This window comes from Acipenser ruthenus, chromosome 6 (genome assembly GCF_902713425.1).
Source record: "Acipenser ruthenus chromosome 6, fAciRut3.2 maternal haplotype, whole genome shotgun sequence".
NCBI lineage: Eukaryota > Metazoa > Chordata > Actinopteri > Acipenseriformes > Acipenseridae > Acipenser > Acipenser ruthenus.
In genome coordinates this window covers 77,654,532-77,667,106 of record NC_081194.1, presented here as the reverse complement: position 1 = coordinate 77,667,106, position 12,575 = coordinate 77,654,532, and the positions used below count along the sequence as shown (strand labels likewise).

Here is a 12,575-nt window from a genome sequence, read left to right as displayed (position 1 = left end):
TTATTTGACAAATCATTTTTTTTTTATATCAATCTATAATCAATATGAGAACATTCAGTGTTTTAATGTAATTTAAACCACGTCAAAAACTGTAAATATAAACACACACACACACATATGTACATTATTATACATGACTATATTATTTCTTTTGGCTACACAGTATTTGTCAGGTTGAGTTGAATTGATGTTTTCAGGTGCAGGTAATGTATAGACTGTCACCAAAAAACATTTTTATTCACTGATATGTAAATATATCCGTATGTTTAAAAAAAAAAAAAAAAAAAAAAACATTTCACTAATGAGAAGAATATTCTATATAAAACAGGCGATGTTACATTTTGTCACATTGCATATCACTGCCTCACATCAGCTGTGACAGAAACAGACATTTATTGCAAAGTGAGAGCTTTTTTTTTTTTTGTGCCCACACTTCCTCGTCATTCCGTTACCAGGAAGCAATCGGCACAGAGCACAAACAAACTAGATGCTGATAAAAGCCTTGTGTATTAATACAAAAAGTTTTAAAGAAAAAGGAAATGTCAAGAAATAATACAAATATTTAAATACAACTTTCTGTAGGGAGTCCTGGAGTATATTTATATTTAAGCAGTGCAACGAGTTAACGCAAGGTTGGTTTGATTATCTGCAATGACGCCGTTCTACTGTCTAAGGGTAAGTCCAAAATAGGTTGTTTTGCCTCTAAATAGACAAGTATTCAGCTTGGCAATGGGCAGAAATGGAATCTAGACATATTAAGGAACAAAATGATACCAAAAAATCCTTAGTCTGACGGGGGGCTGCAGCCAACTCAAAAAACGAAGGGCTTTCTGAGTTTGGGCTCATGGACTATATGGCAGCTTTTAATAACTCAAATATCCACAATCCCATCCACTAACAGTGCCCTTTCATCCCTGCATGAATGTTAATAAACCTTACAGACAGAAATGCCTCAACTAACTGGTCAATTTCCAGACATTTTACCTGCTTGAAGAATACAAGTGCTGCCATGACTTGATGCGAGAACAAAACAAAACAAAAATTATAATTTTGTGAAACAATAATGACTGCAAAATTGAATGAATGGTCTAAACTCAAATGCAAGTTTCTCTGGCCATCCTAAACCACAGAGACAACAAATACACCACCACAGAGCATCACCACAAGAACTGCCTCAGTTAACTGGCCAACAATTAATCAATACCTCTCAAGGCATTTGCTACAGTACATGTTTACACTGAACCACCAAACTGTACTGAGGAATCATGTTGCCTCTTGAGGAAAGTCTAATTTGCAGATGTGTCTTATGTAAGTTTTATACATGAAACATACAGACTTCTACTTGTAGTTTTGGCAAGTCAAAAAATAATAACATTTAAATACAGTAATTACAGTATAATCCACACACTTCTTGATGGTATTGGGCACACAGTACTGTTCTACAACTTAGTGGCTGAGTAATTAAAGGTTACACTGACCACATTCAGTCCTCTTTCAGGACCATGACTGTGGTTTGCTGTAAGTGAGCCCCTAATGTTATTCAAGACACTTCTCATCTCTATAGAGGAAATGCAGGAGTTAAAATTTACATTTAGTCGCTCTTTATCATTTGATCAGTTGCCAATAAACATTGAATTTCTGTTGTATCTGAGTATTATAATGAATACATGTGTTACTTTATTTTCGGATTTTAAATTGTCATTGTAGCTAACCATGACAAAGGGACACTTTAAAAGCAAATGTAAATAACTTTTAGCTGGGAAGAAAAATATAAACTCATTCAATAAACAAAGTGGGTGTGGGGTGAATGTGTTTTTTTATATCCTACTCAAATCAAAGTATGACATAATGTCCACTTTCCTTCTGTTTAATGCTGTGACAGGTACACCCCCCCCACCCCCCACCAGAATGCATTATAAAGACAAACAATTGCTACAATTGTGTTTTGTACAAGTCTTTTGTTTGTTTGTTTGATTTATTTTGTTTAATAAAAGTAACAGTGCATTTGCGTCTCACCCCGCAGTCCTTGTGTTGCCTGTATTTCCTGGTCTGACATCACACTCCCAGCCATCTGTGACAAATGCCTTGTAATCTTTAAATTCATATTTTCCAAAGATGTTTTTTCAAGCTAAAAGTTAAGTGAATTGGGCCCAAAATGGTTTCAAACAAGTGGCTGTTACTGTAGGTTGCCACTATACTATGTCTGTCCATTCTGCAAGGCAGCTTGCGAAGATGGCTTTTCTGTTGTCTAGCTCTTTGCAAAATGCCCTTTTACATTATATACATTCAACTAGGCAACGCAAACTGGCGCTATGACACAGATCTTAGCTTCAATAACTTTCTTTCTTAAAACCAGAAGCTATTCATCTCCATTGATTTACCTTTTGGTATCTTCAGTGGCAACTATAATGGGTGGTCTACTTTTTTATTATACTGCTAGCTCTAAATCACTGCTCTAATGGGAATGTTTCATTGGTTGAGCATCACGGATTTCATTGTACAGAGATTTTAATATTTAATTTCCCCTTGACTTAAAAAAATGTTTCAACAGCTGTTATAGATTAATGTAGAAATACGAGTAACACAAATCTTTTTGTTTTTTAACTCGGTCACTTTGATGTTTACAGCATTCCTGTGAATGGAGACCTAGACCGCATGGGTTTTCAAAAAACAAAAACATTAGGCCGGAAATTTTCTTTAAATCATTCTGAGTCTTATGGAGCCTAATCTGATCCTGTAATTACAAACAGAAACATTTTCTGAATACTCAAAGCACCTCCAAAAAAGATACTGTTAACTATTTGACCTTTCCATAACATAAGCAACTGGTTGATATCTGACAGTCAAGGCACCCAGCTGCTTACTGTGCAGAACACACAACTCTGCAAAATAAACAAATAAAAACACATATCATTCACAGTGTAATGTATTACATTCATCCAGGTAAAGCCAAGCTGCTTTGCAAATTATACAAAGGGGTTGTAATAGAAATCTAATTATCAAAAGCACTCAGGCTCAGAACACTGATCTGAAGCTAATTCATTAACTATTGTTTTGAATTTGTATAGCCCAACGTAAACAAACCCTCCTTCCCCTGCAAAGATACTTTGTCTGCCAAAACACTCCCAGCCTAGAGAGAGGCTTCTTGTGATAGATTACAAAGAAAGAATCCTTAAAGGAACCCCAACAACAACTGAATTCTTATTTAAATTGTACTGCAGGTACCAGAAATATATTATACATGTCTCTAAAAGCTTTTCTCCGATGGATAGTACTGCACATGAATAGTACAGTATGTTCAATGACTTAACACCGGACAGAAGGATATCTACATCACCATATGGAAGGAAGCGCAAATGGATGGAGACACAGATGGATCACATTAGTTTACTGTAAAGCTACGTCTTAGTTGGTGCTTATCTTGGAGAGAGCCGAGTTCAAATCAGCATGAAGTTTTAACATCTACTCTTGTGTAATGGAAATCAAATCTTGTAAATAATATCCATGCTAAATTCCTAAGATATTTTCTTTATTTGCATAAAAAAAACAAGTCACCAGCCAGGCATCATGCATTAATATGTCCATTATCCCCACTGTATTAGGCTAATAATACAAACACTTTCTAGCAGAAAAAGTGATAAAGAAAACAGCGCATACAGTATATTGTATGTTGGATTGATGGGAGAAAAACCCATGTCCCTGCATATTCCCTGTGCCCTTCATCTTTGGCGAAGCAATGCATTTATTTAACACATACTGTATACTGTACCACTGAAACATCAAGGTTCCTTCCAATAAAGAAAGCTACTTATATTCCTTGCTATTGGGCTGGAGTGCATGTGGGGTGACGCTCTTCGGCTGTGCATTTCAAACCAAAAAATTAGTTAAGAAAGTACAACCCTGCAGTGAAAAAACAATAAATCACCATGATATATAGTCAAACTAGATAAGGCAGTCTTCCAGATTCAAAATTGCAATGCAGCCTCCCCAAATAAATTCAACAGTGTGAGCATTAGAAATGTAAAAAAAACAAAAATACTCTTTGAGCAGATAGACTACCCCAGTATAACTAATTAAATCATTTCAGAGTCTTATTTTTATACTGCTAGAGTCAGAGCTATAGCAGCATTTCCTAGACTATTGTGCTGTACAATAGTTATTTTACTACTTGTTAATTGACTGAAAATATAGAAGCCAACAGCAATTTGTAATTTAATTTCTCTAGACAATGTGGGGAAACTATAAAAAAGGCCAACAAGGTGCTCGGATATATTGTGAAAAGTGTTGAATTTAAATCAAGGGAAGTAATGTTAAAACTTTACAATGCATTAGTAAGACCGCATCTAGAATATTGTGTTCAGTTCTGTTCACCTCATTACAAAAAGGATATTACTGCTCTAGAAAGAGTGCAAAGCAAAGCAACCAGAATTATCCCGGGTTTAAAAGGCATGTCGTATGCAGATACGCTAAAAGAATTGAATCTGTTTAGTCTTGAACAAATAAGACTACGCAGTGATCTGTTTCAAGCATTCAGAATTCTAAAAGGTATTGACAATGTCGACCCAGGGGACTTTTTCGACCTGAAAAAAGAAACAAGGACCACGGGTCACAAATGGAGATTAGATAAAGGGGCATACAGAAAATAGAAGGCACTTTTTTACACAGAGAATTGTGAGGGTCTGGAACCAACTCCCCAGTAATGTTGTTGAAGCTGACACCCTGGGATCCTTCAAGAAGCTGCTTGATGAGATTCTGGGATCAATAAGTTACTAACAACCAAACAAGCAAGATGGGCTGAATGGCCTCCTCTCGTTTGTAAACGTTCTTATGTTCTTATGTTATGTAATTCAAAAATTCGAAACAAATGAAAGGATAGACCTATCATACAACACTTCCCTTCATCCACACCACTGTAGCAACTTATTTTTCTACTTATTTTTCAAAAAAGTTGCGGTCTCAATTGCTTCATTCAATGGTGTGTCTTCTCACCATGATGCGAGGCCACGTTTTCATGTAACATGCTCACGAATTTCATCCAGGCACTATTTTTAACGGGTTGTCCTGACCTACTGAGCCTATATTGATGTGCTCAATACTATTCTATCACCTGATATTTAGCAAATATGGAGCCTGTGCTGTATGAGAATAATATACCTTTTAAAAAAGTATTCATGATTAAAATCCTTGCTATCACAACCCATTCCCAATACAATCCCATGTGTGCTGAGATTTGAAGCAAAAGTGATCTCAGCCAGTGTTTCTGAACTCCTGTACACAGGCACCCCCAGTAGGTTTCTGTTCCACTCATGTGCTAATTGTATTTCTTCATATGTATTGTATTTTAATGTGCTGACTGTAGCTGCAGACTATTTAAAGTCTAGAGGCTGTCTTTTATTTGCATTGAAACAAATACAGTATGTAGCTCTGGTTGACACAAAACCCTAGATTGCTAGACGTTCCCCAAGGACCAGAGTTGAGACACTCAGACCTAAGCCTTTTAGGTAGCATAGAAAGCAAAGAAAATCAGATCGCCTGGCTCCAGTTCCCAAATTGTTAGACTGGGTGGGAACATTTATACTGTGCATTGATTCAAGGAAGAAAAAAAAATGAAGACAAAAATATACCAACTAGGCTGTGCTGCCATCCTCTCCATGTAGTCTTTAGCCAGGTCCAACGCCCCTGTGGTCTCCGGATAAAGCACACAGAACATGGACAGCACCCCAAGGTTGTTTCCGTAGATCTCATTCCATCGAGCACTAAAGTCTGCGGGTTCCCAGGGAGGGAGGTATTCCTTCGGGTTAGCCAGCATGGTCTGCCCAGCCTCCTGGATCTTGCTTGCTATGTGTCGGTGGGTGCCCTTAGCTTTAAGTTGCAGGTCCCCCACCTCTCCCTTATTGAAGTAAAGCATGGGGTGGCCATCATAATTTCCATTTTGGAAGGGAATTCCAGCACCATGGTTTTCATCAACTGGAAGGGCCAACAAGGAGCAGATCAAATGTATGAAAAACACTGTTGGTGCCCCGCGGGTGTAGGTTCTCATTATGGCATCAGCAGTGGCACCAAAGCATTTTTGAACTCTATAAAAAAAAAAAAAAGGCAATAGAATAGTTATGGAAGCTGAGCAAGAGGTGTCTACTGTATGTATGTATACCTACACAGCCACAATGGGGATAGCAGTGTTTAAAGAATACGTATGTATGTATACCTACACAGCCACAATGGGGATAGCAGTGTTTAAAGAATATGTATGTATGTATACCTACACAGCCACAATGGGGATAGCAGTGTTTAAAGAATACATATTAATATTTCTGTTTTTCATTTATTCTAAATGTGTTTCTGGGTTTTGTTAATCCAATACTGAATTTTTGTCAGGACTAAAAAGACTTCTTCATTCCTTCAAATCATGTGATAACTTGACCTTTCACCACTAAAAATGAACTGGAAAGTGCTGATAATAACATCAGTTTATAGCAAAAATAGGTATGATCGGTTTGTAATTTTAACATGCAAGGCCCAGGTTTATATTACATTCAAAATGATGGCTCATAATGAATAAACTAAGATCAGATTGCCGACTGCTGTGTTTTTGCATGTGTGTTGACATTTATTAGATTTACTGTTCTAAACAATAGCCCAGTGTACCTTTTCATTGGCATATGCAGTATCGATGTGAGGGTTTAACTGTGTGAGAGCAGTGCAAGCCATGAGGGTTTTGTATACAAATGGAATAGAATGAATTTCAGAAGTATTTTTGTAGCGTTCAGAAGCCGAAAACTAATATTTGAAAACATGTACATGTATTACTTGAACACAGCAGTGAGATCTCTATTTTAAAAAGGTTGTATTTTCAATTTGGAAAAACGAACTTGCAGTAAGAAAAATACGTCCTGTTCAGGTGATGTACATATGCGTTAACACAGGTAACGTTTATTAGGTAATAACTCTACTAACTCTTGCATTTCATAAGTAATTCTAAAACGTGTGTGTATATGGTGTGAGCATTCATAGAAGCATGGCCACATAGTTCTCTTGTTTACAACCTTCATTTACATCGGGTAACACCTCCAATCCAACCAAACTTCAGTATGCACCAAACGAGGAAACAAAGTACATGTGAAAGGGCCCTAACAGGGAGGGATATGTACAATTCTGAATTCTTAGAAACAAGGCTTAAAAGCATTAGTGCTTATCATGACAAAATCTACTGCAACAAAATGATCTGATTGGTTAGTGTAACGAGCAGTGTTGTGCGATGCACTGCCGTTTTGGATTCTGTCCCGTCGGTGAGATGAGATGAGGTTAAAAGCTCTATAATCATGAATGTCTCTTTTGCATAGTGGTTAAAATGCTCACTTGCGGTGTGTATGCTTTCTGCTTCACATCTGTGTTTTTGTTCACAGAAAATATGATACAACTAATGGTTTTGTTTGTTGAGAAAAACTGACTACATCAATGCATTTTACATTACCTGTAATATGAGCCTACGGATATAAGGTCAGAATAACTTGTGGGTTCAAGTTTTGTTGTTGTTGTTGTTACAAAACTACTTTAAGTTTAAGCTTCCAGTCATTCACAGCTGTTTATTTAAACTGTGATGCAAACTGTGCCCTGGAACAAAAGTATAGTTAATATAATTAGAATACAATTTTTTACTAACTTCAACAGGCCCAAAACCTGCTTGGCACTGCACAAGTCATTCCTGTTTTCTGTGTTATGGTGATAACATTTCAAAATGCACTCTTACTGAGCTAGCCCTTTCCACTAATTCTACACTAAATTGACAGGTGGCCTGTACAACTCCAAATTCCTCCTGTTTTATGCCAATGTTTTCAATCACATCTCTGCTGTTACACAATCTAACATTCTGCTGCAGAGGCCAGTCTGGGGAGGGGTTCTCTTAAAAAATATATTCTGCTTTATAACAGTAAGTGAATCTTTACTCTGCTCTGTCAGAACTGAGTTCTGCCTGAAGTCGTTCTGTTTTTCAATGGAATTCCCTAACTCCAGTAGGGCCCTTAAAGCCAAAACTAAAATTCAGACCCAGAAATGAGTGCCTCTGAGGTCACTCCCATCAATGAAAGCTTTTCAATCTCATTTACTATTAACAAATGACACTTCCTCTGGAAAATGCACAGGGTCTAGCAATTCAGACATCGAAACGTGGTCTTTGATTGAAAATAATAAAGAATAAAGTTATTTAAGATGTGTATTGGTATATGTAGTAATCTTTTTTTTTTTTTTTTAACATTACTACAATAATAAGACGGGGGGAGGGGGTTGGGGTCGCGAAGTAGTAAATAATATTATTAAATAATGGCACTTTGCCACGAGTACATGAGAAGACGTAAAGCTAGGCAAACGCAGATTATACAGTTGATACAGATTCCGCAATATATATATATATATTTTTACACACACACACACACACACACACACACACACACACACACACACACAATATGTCTAATCTAATTGTGTAAGTTACACACTTTAGAACAGTGAAAAAGGTGTATTCACTTTAAGTTTTAAGTTGCCGATCAATATCCCATCAATCAAACGTGTCAAAGCTTGTAATTTACCTTTCACAAGTAGCGGATCCCAGGTTTCTTTCCAGGTGTCATATAGCTTGGAAGTGGATGGTTGATCGATGTGTTTATTTGTCATTTTTGTCCCGTATATTGATACATGTTAACTTTTGTAGGGGATACTTCAGATCTCGCTGCAACTTTGAGTGAGGTCTCGGTATGTTGCGGTTCAGAAGAACTCAAACAACGTCACCACCAGTACAAGACTGGGAGGAGCAGCTGGAGAAAGGAAAGCGGGGCACATAACTTCTTTACTTATTGTCCTAACAGTAGTTATTATTATTATTATTATTATTATTATTATTATTATTATTATTATTATTATTATTATTATTTTATTGCAGTATCTGTATAATCAGGGTTTTCCTCTACTATTTAACTATACGGTACTAGTATGTGTCACATTGTTGGGAAGGTGTAATTCTGCGTGCAGATAATTTGTAGGTTGGTATACTGTACCACACACAAACCTATAATTCATAATTTGTATTCAGATTTATGGTACGTGTAGGTAGCTTATTTTTATGACAACAATTAAACGAAACAATGCCTGGCTGTATTAATACGAATTTTTACTTCTGGAGGGCAAATGTAATAGTCTGTTGCCAATACACATATCTACGGTTTTCTTTTTTACCACATACTCACCGTTCTTTAAAATATTGTGAAAAAAATCTGAGAGACACATGTACACACTTTTAATTTGATATTGTTGGTGCAGACTTATCTTTTAAAATGACTGGGTCTGTTTTAATAATCTAAACAGCAGAACTAGATCTAGCCACCACGGATGATCGCCTACCGCACTGTGCCCTGAGTTCTGATCACGGAATGGCCAGATCTTTGGAACCACCTTCCCGTTTACAGCACTGACACCTGATTGAATTTTCAAAGCTTTATCTTTAAACCCAGTTGCCCTCTTCTTATTTAACTTTGAATAGACATTTGTTTTGAGGTGCTTTTCTGCTGAAACCTGCATGGTGCTTTTTAAATCAACACTGTCCATATGGTTTATAACTTGGTTATGTATATTAAGAACTAATGGTTTGCAGTAGTGAGGCCTTTGTATGGTGATAATACAGTACTTCGGAATTGTAATCTGGGTAATTAAAATAAGAAGGGATCATAGAGAAACCCAAGTAGAGACAGTAGAGACAGAGGTTTCTGCCTGGAATTACCTTTTATAACTCCACACAATTTCTCTAGGTTACTTGGTCAATCCTCATCACTAATGGCAATGGATAAGGCACAAGGATTCCAGTCAGTAATCTATTTCTCCCATATGATTTTGGTTCAGTTTACATTATGTGTTATGTTTATTCCTCTAAGATATCCCCCCACATTGCCCAGTAAAAAGCTGTACAGTGAGCAGGTAACCAGGCACAGTCACAGTTCAGACTCAACAGTGTAAGTGTGGTCTAATTGAAACAGTAAACCATGGTTACAGACCTGGTTACTTATAGTAATCTTCTGTATGCTAAAGATAATGCCTACTTTGAACTGTAAACTAAATAAAGCATTTGCGCAAATGTACTTCCTGTGTTTTGTACAAGATGAAATCTCATATCTTTACTTGGCACTAGCAATAGGTTTAAATAACAGTTACAACAGGGCACATTTTTTTTCAACAGGAAATCCTGTTTTATGAACTTCTGTACACAGGATCCATGTATTTTGTATTATTATGTAAACATTAAAACGGACTAAAAACTAAGTTTTCTGCCAAGATAAAACATGTGTGCCTTTCTTTGAAAACGATGTTGTGTTTCTGAAAGGGGAATCCACCCAGTATTCACATACGTAATCAAACTCCTCCTTGAATTAGTAATTTATAACACTCAGAAAACACCAGGGCATAAATTAAACATAAATGTAATTTTTATTACATTTAGCAAAAATATAAATGAGTAAAATGGTACTACTTATTACACTGTACAGCCCACATTGGCGTGTTTTGTATAAATAATAAACTCCTGTTCTTTGGCAGTTAAGCTTATTTGTATTGTTTATATTTAAGGTACTTCTGTTCGCAGTTTCATACAGCATTTTGAATTGTGTTTGCTACGTACTTCGTTTATAAAATATGATTTCCATTGTCCCTTGGAGTCCATTATAAGTGGAGTGCACCTGTAATACTACACTTAGTAATACTAAAACAAACATAGGAAATGCAAGGAGACCTTTAGTCAAACATGCATCTTGCTGAATTTACTAAGTTTCTTTTAGGATTTCTAAATCGATCTTAACATCTTGTAAATAATGCCCTAAATGATTCCTTGTGTAATTGACAGTGTTTGCAGTACAATTCTGAATCCTTTTACCCGTCTCTTCTTCAGTTACCTCTGATATACAGTGGTCACACCCCATATTGATCCTACAGTCCTACAAAATGCAAAATTAAAAGAACTGTTTTTGGTAGAAACAATCTTACAATCTAATGTACCCCCAAGCTTCTAACAGTTCACTGTTCACATGCCATGTGAGGTGTACTCTTCAGTTTTGACCAAAAAAACAAAACATTTCTTGGCAGAGGTATAGAAAGGTGAGCTAGGCTTTTCAGAGACAGACCATTCAAATATTAAGCTTAAGATTGAAATCCGTTCTTAAATTTCAACTCACACACCCCTTAACCCAACCCTAATTCTAATGTTTCATGTGTTCGAAAAAATGTTGTACAGTTTTACACTGGCCTGTCTTTCTGCACCAAGTAAAGAGCGTTGCCCGTCTTTCTGCACCTATGCCCATTTCTCCTTAACCAAGATATGATGGCAAAACAAATAGAAAAGTATTTTACTTTTGCAGTGGACTTCAAAATACATTATGAATTATATAACATTATTGAGCTTTCATTTGACCAATTATTGTTCTGAAAAGCATCTTGTTCATTCATAGATGTCAAACATTTTAAGATTAAACAAGCTATATGACAGAACTGGAGGTATCGTGATGGTTGTATAAGACAATACTGCATGTGTTCAGAAGGTGTCAGTAGTACCTCTTACGAGTAAAAAACAAAACAAACACCCACCTTTGGCTTGCGTTCCATAGCTCTATACAATTGTTAAAGTCACTGTCTGAATGTATTATCCTATAGTACATTCCAAAAAAAACCAAAACACATTTAGGATTGCATTCTATTTAACATGATTCCCCTAGAACACTTTTATTGAGACAAGAGAATGCCAGTCACAAATATGTTTACACATATATCCACAAGGTTTATGTGAATTTGTATCCCAGTGAAATGATGACATTTCTATCTTCAGAAATACTGCTGGACAACAACACTTGACTAACGGTTGTCTTAACTTACAGTATTGTTCATTATTATATTTAGTTGTATCTTTTGTGCTTACAATTTGAACCGTGGATTAGAAAAAAAGCATTTCCCTTGCTTTATTCTCTAGGGCTGTTCTCGCTCATCTTCAGAAGGGATTCCGGAGGTCTGAGGTAGTAGCCAGTTGTTCTTGGTTTATTTGGTAAAAACCTTGGGAATTTATAATCCAATGGGAGAGCTGAAAAAGAATACATCTCATAATTAATAAAGCATAGCTATTTTAGCATTCCATTTTGAATTGTATTAAAAATATAGTTTATTTTACTATTTACTAGTGCTGAAAATAATACAGTATATTCAAAGCTTGAACGCAGCAATGCCACATCAGATGCAGGCATTAGGACCGCACAAACAGAAACAGACTAGATATGTCTAAATATCTTCACCTTTATAGTAAAACTATCCTGATGCCAATAACGTTTAAAAAATGTGCAATAAATTTCCAATATTTGCAAGTCATTCATGCTAAGGGTACATTGTTAAGCTGTATGCTAAGTTTTTTTTTTTTTTTTTGCAACAATCCCATGTGGCCATACATTCTAATCATAAATATTAAATACAGAGTATACAATAGGATACAGTCAATTTCCCTCTACAGAAAACACTCTAAACTAGAAGATATTTCTTAACAATAACAAATTGAACAATGA

The 12,575-nt window shown here is 36.1% G+C and overlaps 1 protein-coding gene and 1 pseudogene across 2 annotated transcripts in view; both read right to left on the bottom strand.

Annotated features, from left to right (window-relative positions):
- Nucleotides 1-8,773, bottom strand: part of LOC117410583 (dermatan-sulfate epimerase-like) — a 38,297-nt gene extending 29,524 nt beyond the window's left edge. Inside the window, exons 1-2 of one of the 2 annotated variants that reach the window (XM_034017241.3) lie at nt 8,583-8,773; nt 5,625-6,077 (exon numbers count right to left, since the gene is read on the bottom strand). In XM_034017241.3, coding sequence (XP_033873132.3) covers nt 5,625-6,040 — 416 coding nt within the window. In that variant the 5' untranslated portion in view covers nt 6,041-6,077; nt 8,583-8,773. Of the gene's footprint in view, nt 1-5,624; nt 6,078-8,582 lie in introns of those variants that run through there. The other variant, XM_034017243.3, reaches the window with a different exon arrangement.
- A 1,739-nt stretch (nt 8,774-10,512) lies between these two features.
- Nucleotides 10,513-12,575, bottom strand: part of LOC117410606 (5'-nucleotidase domain-containing protein 1-like) — a 115,957-nt pseudogene continuing 113,894 nt past the window's right edge.